Here is a 17,798-nt window from a genome sequence, read left to right on the forward strand (position 1 = left end):
CTCAGTGAAACCAGACAGTCTTGCATCACTTCTCTAGCAAAAAAAAGTACCTTCTTTCTGAAACTCTTGTGTTGGAACTTAGACTGTGTTCAAATCTAAAAATACTCAGTGCTGATGTTGAAGTTTTACTTTTTGTTAATCTAGTCTCAATATGTTTAGCAAAGCCCTACCACAGGCATGCAGAAAATATTTGTCCACTCACTGCTGCACCCTCTCACAGAATGCCCACATTCCATAGTATCACAGAAAAAGTTAAGTCTAGCTACATGTATTGAAAATAATGCAGTATTTGTGATAATAAAATGTGATAAGGTATATTCCACATAATTTGTTGAACTGAATTTCAGTTAGTTTCTGGCGCCTAGGCTGTAAACCAAATTCATTCACCAATTCATAACAGAAGTTATCTCATTGCACTTTTCCTATAGAGCAGGTCTAGACCGTACTCTTTATAATATTAATTACAGAGACCCAACAAATCCCACCATGGGCAAGCATTTGGCAACAGTGGCAAGGAAAAACTTCCTTTAAGAGGCAGAAACCTTGGACAGGACCAGACTCAATGCCGTGTTAGGAGAGAGAGAGAGAGAGGTTTTGGGGGAGTGGGGGAGAGGGAGGCACAATGCAAATACCACCTAGAATTTTTTTTAAATAGTAGAAATGTAATTGTAGTGTTAATATTAATAAATTAATAATAATAGGAATGACAGCTATAGGAAAAAAGTCAATGTTGGTAACAGAACCAATAACCACAACTGTAGTAGCAGCTTCATATATCTGTAATTTTAGATAAATATTTGATTTTTTGACAATATTCACTCATTATGGTATAATACTGTTACAGTTTTAATATTCTACTGACTTAGGCTGGTTTGGTTTCTTGTTATAATTGTGTTCTTTGGTGCTAGGTTAGATGAGTGTTTCGTGGTATAAATCGAGTTGTCATTGTCTTGTAGGTACCCCATCTGGAGCGCTAGCATCCTACTCTAGTGGAGGAGGTTATTCATCTTCTCTGTCCCTCTCGCAGGGTGGAGGTACCTATGCTTTTTAGTTTTTTTCTTAATTCTGTTTTTCCATCACTCTGTCTTTGCTGTATTCTTGCTTCTGTCCTGTCTCTTGTCATGTCCTGCTATGGTTGTCTGAATGCGCCAGGTTTTCTCTCAATGGCCTAAGTGGTTAGTTGTTATTACAGCTAAATTAATAGATGAGGCTGTGTATACACACACACCCCTCACATTTTTGGAAATATTTTATTATATCTTTTCATGTGACAACACTGAAGAAATGACACTTTGCTATAATGTAACGTAGTGAGTAGTGAGTGTACAGCTTGTATAAAATTTGCAGTCCCCTCAAAATAACTCAACACAGCCATTAATGTCTAAACCGCTGGCCACAAAAGTGAGTGCACCCCTAAGTGAAAATGTCCAAATTGGGCCCAAAGTGTCAATATTTTGTGTGGCCACCATCATTTTCCAGCACTGCCTTTACCCTCTTGGGCCTGGAGTTCACCAGAGCTTCACAGGTCGCCTCTGGAGTCCTCTTCCACTCCTCCATGATGACATCACGGAGCTGGTGGATGTTAGAGACCTTGCGCTCCTCCACCTTCCGTTTGAGGATGCCCCACAGATGCTCAATAGGGTTTAGGTCTGGAGACATGCTTGGCCATGCAGCAAGGCAGTGGTCGTCTTGGAGGTGTGTTTGGGGTCGTTATCATGTTGGAACACTGCCCTGCGGCCCAGTCTCCGAAGGGAGGGGGTCATGCTCTGCTTCAGTATGTCACAGTACATGTTGGCATTCATGGTTCCCTCAATGAACTGCAGCTCCCCAGTGCCGGCAGCATTCACGCAGCCCCAGACCATGACGCTCCCACGACCATGCTTGACTGTAGGCAAGACACACCTGTCTTTGTGCTCCACACGTGGTTGCCGCCACACACGCTTGACAACATTTGAACCAAATAAGTTTATCTTGGTCTCATCAGACCACAGCACATGGTTCCAGTAATCCATGTCCTTAGTCTGCTTGTCTTCAGCAAACTGTTTGTGGGCTTTCTTGTGCATCATCTTTAGAAGAGGCTTCCTTCTGGGACGACAGCCATGCAGACCAGTTTGATGCAGTGTGCGGCTTATGGTCTGAGCCCTGACAGGCTGACCCCCCACCCCTTTAACCTCTGCAGCGATGCTGGCAGCACTCATACGTCTGTTTCCCAAACACAACCTCTGGATATGAAGCTGAGCATGTGCACTCAACTTCTTTGGTCGACCATGGCGAGGCCTGTTCTGAGTGGAACCTGTCCTGTTAAACCGCTGTGTGGTCTTGGCCACCGTGCTGCAGCTCAGGTTCAGGGTCTTGGCAGTCTTCTTATAGCCTACGCCATCTTTATGTAGAGCAACAATTCAGATCCTCAGAGAGTTCTTTGCCATGAGGTGCCATGTTGAACTTCCAGTGACCAGTATGAGAGAGTGAGAACGATGACACCAAATTTAACACACCTGCTCCCCATTCACACCTGAGACCTTGTAACACTAACAAGTCACATGACACCGGGGAGAGAAAAAGGCTAATTGGGCCCAGTTTGGACATTTTCACTCAGGGGTGCACTCACTTTTGTGGCCAGCGGTTTAGACATTAATGGCTGTGTGTTGAGTTATTTTGAGGGGACTGCAAATTTACACTGTTATACAAGCTGTACACTCACTACTCTACACTGTAGTCATTCCTTCATTGTCGTCACATGAAAAGATATAATAAAATATTTACAAAAATGTGAGGGGTGTACTCACTTCTGTGAGATACTGTATGTGTGTGTGTGTGTGTGTGTATAGATAGATAGATATACAGTGGTGTGAAAAAGTGTTTGCCCCCTTCCTGATTTCTTTTTTTTTTTTTTTTTTTGCATGTTTTGCATGTATTTTTATGCTGTAGCACTCTGGGGTAATTGTTAAACAGAGTAGTGTGTATTGCATTACAATATGTCTATCATATAAAATCTGTTAAATCTATTTATAAGGGAGTATTAGTCTTGGCAGAACTTCATGTCATTTCTTTTCATTGTTGCAGTTGATGTTAACAAGTGCGTTTAGTCTTTTTAGTGTTATGTTTAAATCTAGTGTTCTGCTGTTGTATTACATGTGTGATTTTGACCTGTTTATTGTCTTGTTCTTTCCTAACAGGAGCCATTAGCCCTCTGAGTGCTGCAGCGGCGGCGGCGGCGGCTGCTGGTCGTGTTGCTCTGTCTGGGTCTGGAGTGTCAGGAGTCCTGTTGGCATCCAACCTAAATGAAGAGGTACACTAACCATAAGCATAAGTGTGAATGAGTCTTTGCAATCTCTGCTTTAAGTCACTCACCTATTGAACTGACACTGCTGAATGATTTTCTTGAGTTGATAATAGTGTGAATTCCTGTGTGGTTGTATGTGTGCTTAGACCTCTTTACAGCATGATTTATTATGCATCTCCCACCTAGATGTAGTCTGTGTAGTATAATTATGATAGGTTAAAGTCATAGGGTGACTGTGGGTTGAAAAGTGTTAAGTATAATACATCATCTTAATGTTATAGGTGTTGTTTCTTCACTGCACACTGAACTCACTTCAAATTTTTATGTTCCAGAAAATCCACACAGGACAAACATTTTGCTGCATATCACTCCCCTTTAGAGTGTATATATACATACATCCCATTGGAACATGGCGAGCACTAGAAATTGCCTAATGGTCAGTTTATCATGTTTTGAAGGGTCTTCTCAGACAGATTCAGAAGACTGCCATCACTGTTAATAATTGTATAAGTCCAAACTTGGAGCAGCTCTTTGTTACTATACATAATCAAATGTGTACAAAATTCTGACATTATTCACATACTTACAAATGAATGGCACTGGTGTGTGTGTGTGTGTGTGTGTGGATTCTCTAGATTGATTTTTGTTCTCCATGGACTTTCACAGGTCCTAAACTTTTAATGTCTTAAAATATTTTGAACTACTTTATGTTTGAGCACAGTTATGTTGTGTTTTTGAAGTCTTGTGGTTTTCTCTAAACTGAACACCTACATACATCTATACTTTTATCTTAAATTTCAGTTTCTTCTGTCAGTTTTCAGTTTCTTCTCTAATTGAAAATGTGCACCTACACTTTCATCTGTATCTCTATATCTACCGTATCTGTTATCTGTTTCGTTTTGTTCCATCTCTCTATTAGAGTCCTCTCTCTGTCTGTCTTTGTTACTCCATAGTGGAGTGGTGGTTTTCACACTTGTGCCCCCTGCTGGTAAAGTCTTGGTGGAACAGCTGTTACCTTGGCTGTTTGGCAGCAGCACACTGTTCTCTCTGGTGACCAATCAGCTTGAGAGCAGCAGCTCCTGTATACACTTGGGATCGTGCTCAATACAATCCATTAGCTAGGTAGTGGTTGAGTGTGGTGTGGCCATTCTTCATGTTGTGAGTGTTGAATCCGGGGCATTGTCTTTCACTTGTTCATCCTTTCTCAACTGTGTCATCAAATGGACAGAATAACATCTCTGGTCAGATTTCAGCCATTTTCATGCAGTACATTTACCCTGTGGTGGCATAGCAATAGAGACCCACCTGAAAAATTGTAACTGGTAAAACATCTGCCAGTGATGGTTATGTGATATTATGTCCTTTATTTCCAGCACAACTGCAACTGAGCTGGACAAGAAAAAATAGTTAAGTTAGTTTAGTTAATATCTGGTGTGGCAATAATCATAGACATGCTCCAAACTTGGTTAATACCTGCCTGTGTTGCAGACCCTCATTCCCCCAACCTCTTTGATGGAAATTAACACATTTCCTTGTTTTGCATAGATGTTGAATCACCTATTCTGTCCACCTACAAGCTAACTGTTTCATATTGACAAATAGGTGAAGAATCTTGGAAGTCCAGATGTCTATGATTTTCATAGATGGCATTGATGGCAGTGTTTGTGTAAATGAACATGTCACAAACTGAAACTCTTGTGTCAGCAGTGTATACTGAGGGTCCCATTCAAAGGTGATACTTTATACTATGACGACACAGGTCTCAAATGGGATGTTAGACATCCTGCTGAATCAAAACAAAATTCAAATTGAGTCATGTTCCATTATTAATAGTTTTGTAAATTCTATTTGAGGATGTTCTACCTTGACAACAATGAAAATATCTTCTAATAGAAGTTGCATTGTTTATATACAGTTCTTCTACATGTTTAGACAGTAGTCCTTTTGGAACCTCTTACCTCCAGTTATATGTGATCTGATTGGCCATCTGCTTCATGGTACTGCCCCCTTTTGGTTTGATATTTCCTGCCACTCACTCTTTCATTTACTTATTTATTTCATGCTTTATTCATTTTTCCATCCTTACATTTATTATTTTCTACCTTCCTCCCACCCTTTCTTTCTTTTTCTCACTGATAAATGCATCCAGCAGGGAATGTGTGTGTGTGTGTGCGTGTGTCAAACCAGCAATCATTCAGACTCCGTTGATGTTCCACTGATGCTGTTTACTGACCTCTGCTTTGGTTTTTGTCCTCCTCTCCTCCTTTCTCCCTTCCCCGCCTCCTTTCTTCCCTCCTCTGCTCCTCCCATCACACATTTAATTTCTCTCCATTTGGCCATACATCCTTTCATGTTGTACGCTTCTATTAAAACCCTCCCCCCTCTCATGTACATTTACCCCATTTTTCCTTCACCTCCTTTTCCTCTCTTCCCTCTTCACTTTTCTTAATCCGGTCTAATCCGGTCCCCCCCACAATTCCCTCCATCTTTGCTCCACCCCGCATCATCATGGAAACCACCACCTCCCCCGCGTCCAACGCTGGGCGGTCTGATCTCTACCTTCGTCTCTCCTCTTCCTCCTCCTCTGCTCCTCCTCTTCCTGTCCTCTGCTCTGCGGTCTCTCTTTCTAAAGATGGTCACGCCTCAAAGTCTCTTTACCCTCTTCGGTATGTTCAACCTCTACTATTCTATCTGTATATCTCTCTCTGTTAATCCAATTTTGTTCACTTTCTTCAGTGATGTCGTGGACACGCTATTCCTCTATCTTTCTGTATCTCTGCTCTATCATATTGTACACTACAGAGTTAAAAATCTTCTTCTGTCTCTACATTGAAAGAATAGTGAGTCTGAGAGATTGTCTGATTGGTCAGCTTACTGATGAGAACAAAGACACCAAAATCATGTGTTGTCAAAACTCTGTGTCAACACAAAGGCAAAACCTGATCCACATTTTGTAGATTGGACCTTCAGTCAGAATACAATCACACTGGGATTCCTCGCAGTGCCACGCAATAATTATACGTGTGTGTTGTGAGCACGGCATACAATATGAATGGCATGGTTAAGTGTTGCTTCCATGTTGTAATTAAAAGATCCCTTTCTAAAGCACTTTCAATGTAAGTAGTTGGGGACAAAATCTACAGTCCTCATTTAGTTCACAAATATAAGATATACATTTATCTAAAGTAAAAATTTTAAAAGTTAAAATAAGGCTTCAGCAGTCTGAATTAGTCAGACATCACGTCAAGCGGACTAAAACTCTACTCGGCCAAAGATGGTTTATTACAAAAAAATACCACTCTCCAACACTCTACTCTGAGTGGACTGTCTGGTATATGTTTTGGAGTAATTTATTTCATATTTGTTATACTAAAAGGTCAACCTAGAGTCTCTATGTTGAATGGTTTTGTGTAGAACACTGGAGCCTCCAATCTACTAGGGACGGATTATTGTAGTGTTTATGTTCTCACCACGTTATTGGTTAAGTTGATCATGACAGTCCAGTGTACTCACTAAGACTCATTCTAGCTCTTAAAATCTCTGCATCTCTTCCTTTCTTTTTGCCTTTTTCCTCTAGATTTTGTGTTAATCAAGTTCAGTCATAGTTAACATTTTCATTATATTCTACAAATTTGTTGTTGGGATTACCTTCCACTCAGTCACCTAAACTAGGCATATCATAAGGGTCACATTAGACTGTCAACCAGCCCAGCAATATTTCCATTTTTGTCCATTCACTTTTTGGACCAGTTTTAGCTACTGCAGGATATCCACAGATATTTCAAAAAGTCTAAACTTATCTGCATAAAAGGCCTAAAAAAGAACTTTTTTTATGTCTTCTTTCTGCATTTACTTTATATTTCTTTATAAAACATGCTCTGTCTTAGGTTAGTGCATGTCTTTTAAAAATGTTAAATGTAAAAGGTGTCTTTTTACCTACACTGTCCATTTATGGTTTTACATATGTAATCACCAGTCTTAAAGCTGGATTTCTGAATCATGCACACCCTGTTCAGTCAAACACTCACCACTCAGCCAGATGCCAAACAGTTTCAGGTGTATGTCAGTGGTAAAGCTCAGCTGAGGTCTGACTTTTCTCACTGGTTGACAGTCATAACATAAAACCACTCGGTTATACGGAAGCGTTTAATAGTTTCTAGAAGTAGCAGTAGAAGTCAAATGGGAAGATTCCATCTTTTCTTTTCATTTGTCTTTCTAGCACTAACTTTATTCCTTCCATCCTTCACACCTCTCCTTCTTTTATCTTCGTCGGCTCCATCTCTCCTGCTCTGTCTGTTCTGTCCTCCTCCTCCTCATCTTCTACTCCACCCTGCTCTCTCTTGCTCTCTCTTTCCCTCTCTTGGTCTGCCTCTCTCGCTCTCTCTCTCTCGCTCTCTCCCTACCTTCAGGAGTCTATGGTGATGTCCAGAGGGTGAAGATCCTCTACAACAAAAAGGACAGCGCTCTGATACAGTTGTCCGATGGCAACCAAGCTCAGCTGGGTGAGTTTTTATGGTAGCAATATCAGTCACTAGTATTGAACTGCAAAATAAGATTAATCAAGACATGATGACGTTATTTATTAAAACTGGTCCAGGTGTTTTTCAAATATATATGAAAGTTTAAAAGGTATATGCTAGACAATGAAATGAATGTAAATTTTCTCTGAAACTGAGGGCATTTGGAAAAATTGTCCAATTTGATAACAATGGGAATGCAGTATAATGTCTTATCTTGCTTTTTTGACATAATATTTACATCAGTTTGTGCTCAGCCTAACCATATTGTGAAATAAAGATAAAAAAAAATGTATATATTCTTACATTGCTATGTGTTGAACCCAATTCATATGCCTCTGTAGAATCAGTTTCATGGATGTGAATATGATTGATGTATCAACCTGATACACTATCAGCAAATGTGTAAATTCTGCCAGGCTTTTAGACTTATCACTTGACCAATTTTCAATTTTCCCTCACCTGTAGCTATGAGCCACTTGAATGGTCAAAAGGTGTTTGGTAAAGTGATGAGAGTGACACTGTCAAAACATCAAACTGTGGCATTGCCCAGAGAAGGATTGGATGACCAACTACTAACTAAAGGTAAGAGGATGTATGCATCCTGGAAGGGAACTTGTCAATATCTTTGAAATAGCTTATTATGCATTAAGTTGAATTGTTAAGTCAGCAATTTGCAGTGTCAACAGCCAGGTCAGATACTGACAGGTCCATGACAAGTCTTAAATGAAATATAGTAATATAAAGCCTTTATTGCATATTACAGTAAATAATGGATACATTTTTTGAGCGTCACAGCCCCCGCGAAATGACTTGTTTCACTATCAGAATTTTATCCATTTGGTCCGATAATATTTGGAAAGTCTAGAAGAGCTGCACAATTAAATCATTTTATCCCCATTCAAGGTAGCGAAGGGCTAAAACGGAAGTTAGCCGGCTGTGGGAGGCAGGGTTAAAGGAAACGCTAGTACGCTTGCTCCTGTGGGGCCGCGCAATGCGGAAACTATAGGACGATCCGGGTCATTTTTACCGTGGAGTCGAGCTTTTGGCTTCATGCGCCATTAAACAGCTGTCATAGGAATGAACGGAGCCCCGCCTCCAATGCTGTTCTCTTTATACATCCATGCCTTACTGACACAAGCCATAATACTACATAAAGATATACTTGTAATGGGAGGCCGGGAACTCAAACCTGTCTGTTTTGCAGATTACGTAGCAGGGCTCAACCGTAACGGTTGCCATTGGCAACCATTTTTGAGAAATTGGCAACAAATTCTTGGCAACTTTTCGCTTTCAAGCTTCAAAATCAAAAGCAGAATCGGCAATTCCTCCAGTATTTTTAAACACAACAATACTTCAAAGAGACACAGCGTAGCTTACCGGTAGCCTGCTGCCGCACTTTTCGAGACACCCAGGGACGCACACAGGGAAGTGGTCAGACTGTCCGAGAGTGTCGTCACTAGCCTGCCAACGCCTGGCAGTGCATCAAAAAAGCCACCGACCTTACATTCCGGATCCGTCTTCTCTTCACCCACCACGCCATTTACTCTAACCATCCATTCATCGTCAGCTGTCGTAAAGATTCAAATTCTGTAAAGTACAAACTTTGGTTCCGTTACTGTAATAAAGCTTTTAAACATTCTTTTATGTCACATTTTCATTGTTAAGCTGACATATAACTGTATAGTATCTTAATTACTCAAAATATAAGGTGACTAAAAATGGCAACCATATTTTCAGTTTCGGCAACCAAAAGCTGATGCCTGGCAACCACTTGTGTTGAGCCCTGTATAGCTATCTGGAATTCCAGGTTGTACAACACTTCAACACGTCTGTTTCCAGGTCTTGGGGAGTACTACTGCATATATAAAGCCTTTGGTGTCTCCAGAGGGAGCTGTGTGGAGACACAATTATATTCTGTTTAATACTCCTGTGCAATATACTCTGTTTTCAGTTAAATGTATTGATATTTATTCATACTTCTATTACTACTGTGCAATATCCACCGTCTTATAATCATCTAATAAGCTGCACTTAACTTGACAGTACTCATTATTGCACTATTACTTATTACTTATATTATTACATTGTATTATACCGTACATACTTATCAACCTCTAAATCTACTCTGTACTTACACTTATTTTAGCTTTTATACTTATATGCACTTCGTACTTAATTTATCTTACCTGTATTATAGCGTATTATATTTTGATTTGCTTAGTACTTCTATCCCTGTGTGCACTGACGTGACAGTGAGCAGCTGTAACGAAAGAGTTCCCCCTCGGGGATCAATGATCTGATTCTGTGATTCTGATTCTGATAAATCTGATAAATGTCCTCAAGTGATGTCACTTGAGTCAGCGTCAGTCGGGGCTGAAGACTACAAGTTTGAAAATGAAAAAAATCTGCAGGTGTGGAATTAGAAAGAAGTGATCTTACCAGACCTCTGTCGCCCGCTCCTCATCTATGCTTGGGGATAACGTCTCGAGGCTACATTAGCCGCTATTAGCATAACACACCCAAATCTTCTACTGTGAACGTTATAAGAGTGCAATTTTAAATCAGTGGAATACTCTTTTAATTAAGTTGACACATTTTTGGCACAGAGGTTTTCCTCACACCAGGTTTATTTAGGTTTTCCAAATCTGTATGGGTTGGGTAGAAGCAACACTACACAGTGCCAAAGTTCTAATAACAATAATATAATGTAATATTATTCAAAATAATTTCCATGTCAATATTTTGTTTTTGTTGGACAGATTTTTCTGGCTCGCCACTCCATCGCTTTAAGAAGCCAGGATCCAAAAACTTCCAGAACATCTTTCCTCCCTCTGCAACACTTCACCTTTCCAATATCCGGTAGTACAACCACTGCACACATTAGTCAAATTACGCTCTTTTTGTGTTAGTCAGGCAAATAGTTTAATCAGTGTAGCAATCACTTTGGCTTCATGCTACTTCACTTTAAGATGATAAGTTTGTCTTTGCATATCCAGGGATGGAGTTGGAGAGGATGATCTACGTCTTCTGTTCTCTAACAGTGGAGGAGCCGTCAAAGCCTTCAAATTCTTCCAGTAAGAAGCACTTCAGTGTGAAGCTCTTTATGACACTACAAATGTCTACAGTTTCTATCCTGAAAACAGGGGTACAAACTTGTCACCTTTTGGCAAAAATCGCCATTTTGAATCCAAAGTAGGTTATTTGCGTGATTCACGTAGATCCAATGAGTTTTTTTAAATGGGGGGTGGGGCTGCAAGGACAGAGTCACGGCTAATGAAATGAGAACCACGCCTTGTGAGTTGTCAAAAAAAAGCTCTTGGCTCCTGTGCTTGGCACGTGCAACGCACCTGAGAGACTGAAGAGTGCCGGCTCTGGGAGATCGGTTTTTGACTGCCCCCATGCCTTAAGAATCTTAATCAATAGCGTTATGATAACCTTAATTGGCTTATATGATGATATGTAAAGCTTGGGACTGTTAATTAGCCTGATGGTAAGGTTGAGTTGTTCTGATTTAGCATCTTAATTTGGATGTAACGTTAGGTGTTAACGCTAGCTAGCGTACTTGTTATTCCAAATTCCACTTGTGTGACGTTACTGACATTAGGGCTCTGGGACGACTCGTGAAACGTTACTAACGTTACCATTTTGCCAATGATTACAACATAAGTTGAGCTCCTCAGCCAAAGTGCCAACTTAATGTTAATGTTAGCCCCTGATGGTTCCATTTTCTTTATGCTAAGATAATATTAGCAAGGCTAATACTGTCATAACCATGACGTAATCAGTTTGCTTTTGGATTTGTTTTGGAACATGAGACTAATTCATGAGACAATGGTGTAGACATTTCACCTAGCTGAAATGGATCTACGTTATTTATGATATAGTTAAACGGAGCGCTTGTTACAGTGGCCTAATTATGTCACTTGAGAAGGGGGCAAATGCCAAGCTCACTGAAAATGTCAGAAGCGGAATTGAAATGACCTTGTGACAGTTTTTCTTTTCGTTGTAGTGGTTGTGAAATCAATTTACAACTACGCCCTGTCTTTTAATTGACCAAACAGCAGTTGCAATAGCTGTAAAGAGCAAAAACCACATTATTATTTTTTACTAGCTTTCAGTTTAATTGATTTGACATGATTTAGAAAGGCACACACCTGTCTATATAAGGTCTCACAACTGACAATGCATATCAGAGCAAAAACCAAGCCATGAGGCCAAAGGAACTGCCTACAGAGCTCAGACACAGGATTGTGTCGAGGCACAGATCTGGGGAAGACTACAAAAACTTCTGCTACATTGAAGGCTCCCAGAGCGCAGTGGACTCCGTAATTCTTAAATGGAAGACGTTTGGAACAACCGGGTCTCTTTGTAAGCTGGCCCAAACAGAAATTGGGGGAGAAGGGGCTTGATAAGAGAGGTGACCAAGAACCCGATGGTCATTCTGGCTGAGCTCCAAAGATCCTGTGTGGAGATGGAAGAAACTTCCGGAAGGACAACCATCACTGCAACACTCCACCGATCTGGGGTCTCATTTATATAACAGTGCGTAGGATCTTTACTAAAAGTGTACGTGCACACAAAAGCTGAGGCATGTGGCAAAAAAAAAAAATCTGATTTATAAAGCAACTTTCCCTTTATAAATCACAGTCCACCTGGAGATGTGTGCACGTGGATCAGCCTCATGCCGCCCTCTACACGCCCACATTCAACCTTAAGTGGTCAATGCAAAGCACCACATGAATATTGATGTATATAAATGAGCTTGCTCACGGTGAATCATGGCAACAACAGCTGAGGGGAAGATGAAAAAAATCAATTTTTCTGACAGAAATGAAGGTGCTTGAGGGGGAGGTTAGAAAGCACATATTGTTTGATGGCCACAGCAGCGGGATCACTTAATGCAGCAAGTTTAACAGAATTATTATTTTCAAATAAGGGTTCAGGCATCATTATACAATCTGGCTTCAATTCATCACCTCACCATCTGCATTGCCAATTTCCTCTGTCTCCAAAATGTGAGTACGCGTGGGTCAGTTTGCTTACAGGTGCGTACATTCTCCCGTCAAGTTTGTTTTTATAGATCACAACTTTTGCGTGGGCAGTGGCCTACCCCTCTTTCAGGCCCTGTTTTGTGTGTATGCAACAGTTATAAATGAGACCTCTGGGCTTTATGGCAGAGTAGACTGATGGAAGCTTCTCCTCAGTGAAAGACAAATAAAAGCCTGTTTGCAAAACAAGGCACCTAAAGGACTCTGACTGTGAGAAACAAGATTCTCTTCTCGGATGAAACCAAGATTGAAATGTTGGCCTCAAGTCTAAACATCATGTTTGGAAACTAGGCACCGTTCATCATCTGCGCAAAACCGTCCCAACGGTGAAGCATGGTGGTGGCAGCATCATGCTGTTTATCAGCAGCAGGGACTGGGGGACTGGTCAGGGTTGAGGGAAAGCTGAACTGAGAAAAGTACACCGATATCCTTAATGAAAACCTGCTCCAGAGCGCTCAGGACCTCATACTGGGTAGAAGGTTCACCTTCCAACAGGACAACGACCCTAAACACACAGCCAAGACAACGCAGGAGTGGCTTAGGGACAACTCTGTGAAGAATGTCCCTTGTGGCCCGCCAGAGCCTGAACTTGAACCCAATCAAACATCTCTGGAGAGACAGACGGTCCCCATCCAACCCGGCAGAGCTTGGTACTCCAAGCTACACTACACTCTATACTCCGGGTCGGAGTAAAGAGTGTAGATTGATGAGGGGGACATTTTATTTAAATGATTTTAGCATAAGGCTGCAACATAACAAAATGTGAATACTCTGAATGCACTGTACATGTCCCGCTTTTAAGAATGAAAATGAGATCTACACTCTTAATATCTTCTATACATGAAAATGAATGGCTTGTTATGCACTGGGCTGACCTACCCAGGAAGTAAACAGTGTTATGCAGACAGACAAGAAATGTGAACTTTTAATGGTTTATTTATTTTCCGTAATATTCAACAGTTTGTCTCTGCTGTTTCCTCATCAGGGACCGTAAGATGTCCTTGATCCAGATGTCGTCAGTAGAGGAAGCGATCCAGGCTCTGATGGATCTTCACAACTATGACATGGGAGGGAATCACCATCTGAAAGTTTCCTTTTCAAAGTCCACCATCTAAACCTCACACCTGACTCCTGAACCTTAAGATCTATGACGAGCGAGGAAGTCACTACCATTTGTCTCCTTTTCAACATTTTCTGTTAACCTCTTCTGCGCCACCCCAAACCCTTATTTAAGTGGTACAGTATTTTATCACTGAAATTTGCTTCAACATCCAAAGCTTAAAATGCAATGTAAAACATTAGAAATAGTTTTCAGTTAAAATATTGAGAAAATCCAAATTCCACGAAGTAAATTTTCTTGACCAGTAGAAGCATTCGTCAGTCCTAGCCTAAAGGTGGTTTGCAAATTCCTGCTTTGACCCATATGACATCTGGAAGAGCAACTAAACACACGCTGAAAACTGTGTTTTTGTTTACCTCCAGTGGTTTAACTGCTCACTTTGCTGCAGTAATGTTGAAGTTTACTCCAGGGTGAGTCGGTACACCGTGACATCACTGTTGGGTGTGGTTACGGGTGCAACAGAGCACTCTTCTGACCGCACCCAACCACACCCATCAGTGATTCTGGTCAGAGGTGAAACAGCTTTTCAGCCTGGTGTTACTCTTTAAAGCAGTAGAGAGTTTTTGTTTTTAACTCTTTATCATTGCTGCGTTTTGTATTGACCTACCCAGCGATCACCTGTCAGTGTGACAGTAGTCTCTTTTTCCTTGGGTCTTGTGTCGCTACTTGAACCACCTACCCATTCTTTTCGGTTCCCAAGCAAATTCCCATTTTAACCCCAAACCTACCAGCCATTGTCCAGCCAACCACTCACCATTCTTTGTGGTAGTAACTCCAACACTAACATCTCTGTCATGACAGATGTTTTCACCACGTCATCAATCATGTGACTCCTCTTTCCTTTCCTGGTAGGCAGCCATCAGCCGCTGTCACTGGCAGATGTCTTTTGAACAGTGCAGTTTCTGACACGTTCTCAGCGTGCTGGTTCACTCCTCCAGATCTCATCATGTTCATTTGTGCACTTTGGTGCATTAAAAAAAACAACTGATATCTTGGAATTGTTTTCCAAGCTACAAGCATAAAGGAGTAGATGGGGTTGTCACTAAAGGTTAAAGTGTGATTCATGCTGTTCTCTCCTCATCTGCCATGTAAATATGACCAGTTTAACATTACCAGCACCCAATGTTACTTTGTAGGCATTTTAGCAACCTAAACTCAAACAGCTTGCAGCTTTAACAAATTTGCTGCACTACACATAATCACTTTCAATGTAGTTTAAATACCAGAAGTAACAACATTCTGAGGACTTCAGTTCCTCAAAGGAAAGAGAATAAACTACTTGTGCAGTGTGGTGCAATTTCTAAAGTTCAACAGGCAGCTTTTCTTAACCGGCATACTTTCTTGCTGTTATTCCTATAGCTGAACAATCACTTTGAAGCTGTTTGTACATGATTTGATTAAAAGCAGCAAGTTCATCATACCCCTTCTATGGGAATGTTTAAAGGCATTCTGGGAAATGGGAATTTGAGGCTAATGATGCTTGTTGAGGACAATTGAATACCCCCAATATTTCCTTTACAAAATAACTTGGAATGTATGCACATTAACACATTGCTGACATGTAAAGATATGGAGGATCCAAAGGTGGAGCTTTCCTCAAAGAATAGAGACACCTGTAATGTTCCTGTTTAAATCCCATCCCAGTCTTTTATAAGCCATTGCTGTGAGTGGGTGCACACACACATACACAGGATGCATGCTAATGCGGTCTGTTTAGACAAGGTTTCAACATGTGATTCTGGTCTTGGTCTCTGATTTTAGGAGGAGGCCTGTTGGGACCAAAGTACATGTGCCTTTAGTCTGTGGTCTGATTTGATCTTTTGTCTCTTTAAACAGATTATTTTACTGGTAATGTTTGTTGATCTTGTGTTATAAACCTGTAGAAACAAGATTATTTTGGTAATTATTTTTAAATAGAAGTGAACCTCGTCTTCCCAGTCCTCTGTCTAACAACATGAGCTTATTTATTAAGCACAGATGCACAGAACACTGGGTCATCCTCCAAGTGGGTTTTTATTTTTCACTTATCTCTGGTTTTCTAAAAGTTTTTCTTTTAGGAGATTGTTGTAAATTTTCTACTTGAGTTCATTTTCTTTTGTGGTAAGATTCCAGAGTAGCCCAAATTAAACGTGTTTTCTACCAACAAGCCCAAGTTAAATTGTGTGTGTGTGTGTGTGTGTGTGTTTGTGTGTTCAGACTAGGTTCAGGCCTCTGCTCTCATCTGTATCTTACCTGTCAATAAACTTCTCTCACTCTGTTCAGTTCTGTCTCTCTGCTCTCACTTCTTTCTCTTCACTTTTCCCTCTTTTAGCTGTTCTGTTCTGTCTACATTTCAGCTGTGAAGCAGACAGCATGTTAACACCATGAGGACAGGACCACAGACTCACCGCCTCAGTTATTCTGGTCTGGTTGGGACAGATGAGAAAAATCTGTGCGCTCAACAAAACTACAAGTTACTGTATTACCCAGCCGCAGAGTGCAAAATAATATATGAAACTTTAAAGGGATAGTTTGGATTTTCTTAAACTGATCCTTTAACTTTATTTATATTAACATAACTTTCTATATCATGTAGAGACAAGCTGAGAAAACCAGTTGAAAGTACTGATGTGGATTTTTCACACAGTATCATTTACTGTATGTCTTTAAAGTTTTAAAATTTTCAATGGCATTCATTGACTTTCAATAAAAACGTCACGAAAACCAGTTGGGATAAAATTACTGTGCATGTAAACAGACTGTTATAGTTTTGTTTCTTAAATTTTTCTGCTGAATTTGTCTAAAAAGTGAAACAATATTTTTAAATATTTAACTATATTTACATTTTTTCAATCTTGAACTGTTCTATAATATTTTGAGTATCACTAAAGATTTGTATTTTTCTTATAGGCACCTGTGTCATTTGTCTTGTATGGTTTCTGGCAGATTAATACTTTGTTAAATTGACAAAATGATTAATCAGACTCATAGTTGACTTTGTGCTGAAAAAATGATACCGTGCATGTGGGCTAAGGACAGTTTAAGATGTGCAAAGACAAAAATAAATACATAGAAAGTCAGCAGAAATGAACCAAAATGAACCGGACTCCAGAGGGGCAATATTAGCTCCACCTGGGAGTTACAGTATACAGTCTGTTTTAGGTCAGACCAAATTGAACCACAGCACACAGGACCATAAAACCAAAACTCTTCAAACTACAACATAGACTAGATTTTCACTCTGCTGTTTAATTCTCCTGTCACTAAAGAAACAGGCTTGTGAACAAAAGATATCCCCAGATAGCAGGATAAATCTGGACAGAAAAATGAAAGAACAGCTCTTCCCTCTTCCTCATTATCACGATTGACATGCCCTTAAACCAGGCCCTTAAACCAGGCCTTAACCTGCACCTGCCCCAGTGGAGCTGCTCATTGTCCAGAGGATCAGACTGAGGTGTAGTGAGCAGCTTCCAGACATGAATGTGTGTAACTGAGTATGGAGCATGGCATTTGTGCTACACTAAGTGAGCTAACCCTGGAAAAATAAAGGTTAAAAAAAAATCCAGCATTGTTTAATATACAGGCTAATACACATTCTGAAGAAGTTAAAGTAAAGGTGTCAATGTGCCTTTAGTGTATTCTTACAGTAGGATCCAACAACAGGGCGTAGCCACTGATTGTGGGTACACTGATCCCATGCAGCTTGAACTGACAGTGTACAGTGGCTACGGAAAGTATTCAGACCCCTTTAAATTTTCACTCTTTGTTTCATTGCAGCCATTTGCTAAAATCAAAAATTCATTTTATTTCTCATTAATGTACACTCAGCATCCGATCTTGATAGAAAA

The 17,798-nt window shown here is 40.4% G+C and overlaps 1 protein-coding gene across 2 annotated transcripts in view; it reads left to right on the top strand.

Moving 5' to 3' along the window:
• LOC122886571 (polypyrimidine tract-binding protein 2-like) overlaps positions 1-16,232 on the top strand; it is a 32,757-nt gene extending 16,525 nt beyond the window's left edge. Inside the window, exons 10-17 of one of the 2 annotated variants that reach the window (XM_044218915.1) lie at positions 957-1,034; positions 3,177-3,289; positions 5,916-5,949; positions 7,693-7,785; positions 8,269-8,385; positions 10,563-10,662; positions 10,800-10,877; positions 13,837-16,232. In XM_044218915.1, coding sequence (XP_044074850.1) covers positions 957-1,034; positions 3,177-3,289; positions 5,916-5,949; positions 7,693-7,785; positions 8,269-8,385; positions 10,563-10,662; positions 10,800-10,877; positions 13,837-13,966 — 743 coding nt within the window. In that variant the 3' untranslated portion in view covers positions 13,967-16,232. The remainder of the gene's footprint in view (positions 1-956; positions 1,035-3,176; positions 3,290-5,915; positions 5,950-7,692; positions 7,786-8,268; positions 8,386-10,562; positions 10,663-10,799; positions 10,878-13,836) is intronic. The other variant, XM_044218916.1, reaches the window with a different exon arrangement.
• The last annotated feature ends 1,566 nt before the right edge of the window (positions 16,233-17,798 follow it).

This window comes from Siniperca chuatsi, linkage group LG13 (assembly GCF_020085105.1).
Source record: "Siniperca chuatsi isolate FFG_IHB_CAS linkage group LG13, ASM2008510v1, whole genome shotgun sequence".
Classification (NCBI taxonomy): Eukaryota; Metazoa; Chordata; class Actinopteri; order Centrarchiformes; family Sinipercidae; genus Siniperca; species Siniperca chuatsi.